This window comes from Alosa sapidissima, chromosome 23 (assembly GCF_018492685.1).
Source record: "Alosa sapidissima isolate fAloSap1 chromosome 23, fAloSap1.pri, whole genome shotgun sequence".
Lineage (NCBI taxonomy): Eukaryota > Metazoa > Chordata > Actinopteri > Clupeiformes > Clupeidae > Alosa > Alosa sapidissima.
Genome location: NC_055979.1, coordinates 19,757,875 through 19,759,432, shown reverse-complemented (window position 1 = coordinate 19,759,432; position 1,558 = coordinate 19,757,875). Strand labels below are relative to the sequence as shown.

The 1,558-nt window shown below is 53.3% G+C and overlaps 1 protein-coding gene across 2 annotated transcripts in view; it reads right to left on the bottom strand.

The window, feature by feature from the left end:
* Positions 1-1,195, bottom strand: part of epha6 (eph receptor A6) — a 37,311-nt gene extending 36,116 nt beyond the window's left edge. The window contains exon 1 of one of the 2 annotated variants that reach the window (XM_042080530.1): positions 651-1,195. In XM_042080530.1, the coding sequence (XP_041936464.1) occupies positions 651-735 (85 nt within the window). In that variant the 5' untranslated portion in view covers positions 736-1,195. Of the gene's footprint in view, positions 1-386; positions 471-650 lie in introns of those variants that run through there. The other variant, XM_042080531.1, reaches the window with a different exon arrangement.
* Between the last annotated feature and the right edge of the window lie 363 nt (positions 1,196-1,558).

The window sequence follows — 1,558 nt, the reverse complement described above, 5'->3', positions numbered from 1 at the left end:
GCCTAGCCATGCAAATAAATCACTGTTTTGCTTGTGGACCATGTTTCAAATTGAGTACCTGACCATATGTTTGGTCAGTGGTTTGGTCATGTTTGGTCAATTAACGTCATAATTTTAGGCTTACAGGCCTAACCTACAGGCTACCATACTGAAAATTAACCAAACCATGACGTCAAAACCAAGGCACACACCAAACATGATTTGTGTGTACTGTCACACTCCAACTACACACACTCACAAAGATACACATCACCTGTGTATCACACTCTGTCACACTCCAACTACACACACTCACAAAGATACACATCACCTGTTGACACCTGTTCACACACACACACACACACACACACACAAACATAGCACATCTGTGCAGTCCACACACTCACCACGGAGCAGCTGGGCACACACACCCTTCCTTGCCCGCTGTATGTTCTGTTATGGTTTGTCATCAATGCTCAGACGAATTTTCCCTCTCACACACAATTAATCAGATCTGCTCTTATAAACTTTGAGACTTAGCGGTCAAATGCAACTCTAATAACAGGTCAGCCTCCCGCGCGCCTCCGTCGGGCGCACACTACACTTTCCCGCCCGCAGACTGGAAGCCCGTCCGCTGTTAGGGGAGTCCACTACTCCGGGACGAGGCTCACCTTCATTGGAGCGAACCGGTTCCGTTAATAACGCGCTGGGCAGCAGCACGAGCAGCCGGAACATCACAGGAAATTTCACCCTCATCTTCGACACGGACGACGGCTGCAGGGACCCGTGTGATCCACCCAAGGAAGGAAAAACATCCAAGTTTGAACTTAGATACTTTTTACTGTAGCCTCGTGAATCAGTCGGCGGGGTCGCGAGCCAGTCAGCTCGCTCTCTTTCCGCACTCCGATGGCGCGAGAAGGTAGCAGCTCCAGCACCAATCCATCACGCGCAGCTCCGGATCCCACCTGATAAACTTGAGTCACGCGAAGCTGCGCGCAGTCTTGTACATCCTCGGCACAGATGATGAAGCGAGGCCGGTTCGAGTCCCTTATGAGAAATAGAGTAAACAATTACATACAAAAGCTTCTCCAGCCGCTCCGCTGTTGGTCAGTGGTTCAGTGTCCCGCTAGCTGAACCGTGATAGGAGGAACTTTTACTCCCGGGATATTTCGCTGTACGCGTACGTTCCTCTCCTCCACGGAAAAAACATGGGACAGCTCGCGCACCCCGTCACGAGCCGTGTTTCCCCAGCGCAGCCTGCGCACAGCAACCAGAGGGAGGCAGAGCTCCTATAAAGCGCGAGGGACGCTGTTTGCGTGCACGGCGTGGTGGTGTGTGTGTGTGTGGGGGGGGGGGGGGGGCACTAGGGTGTCCGCGCGAAGTAGACTGAGCTGCACTCGCGCCGTCTCTTCCCTGTCTGATGGGGCGAGTAAAGTTAGCACGCATGCATGCATGCACACACACACACACACACACCGGGATCTTTGTCTGTGGAGAGCACAGTCCGTTGAGAGGGAGCCTGCCTGTTGTCGGGTGTCGGCGCCCGGACGAGGTGTTTGACCTGCAGTTGGAGGCTGCA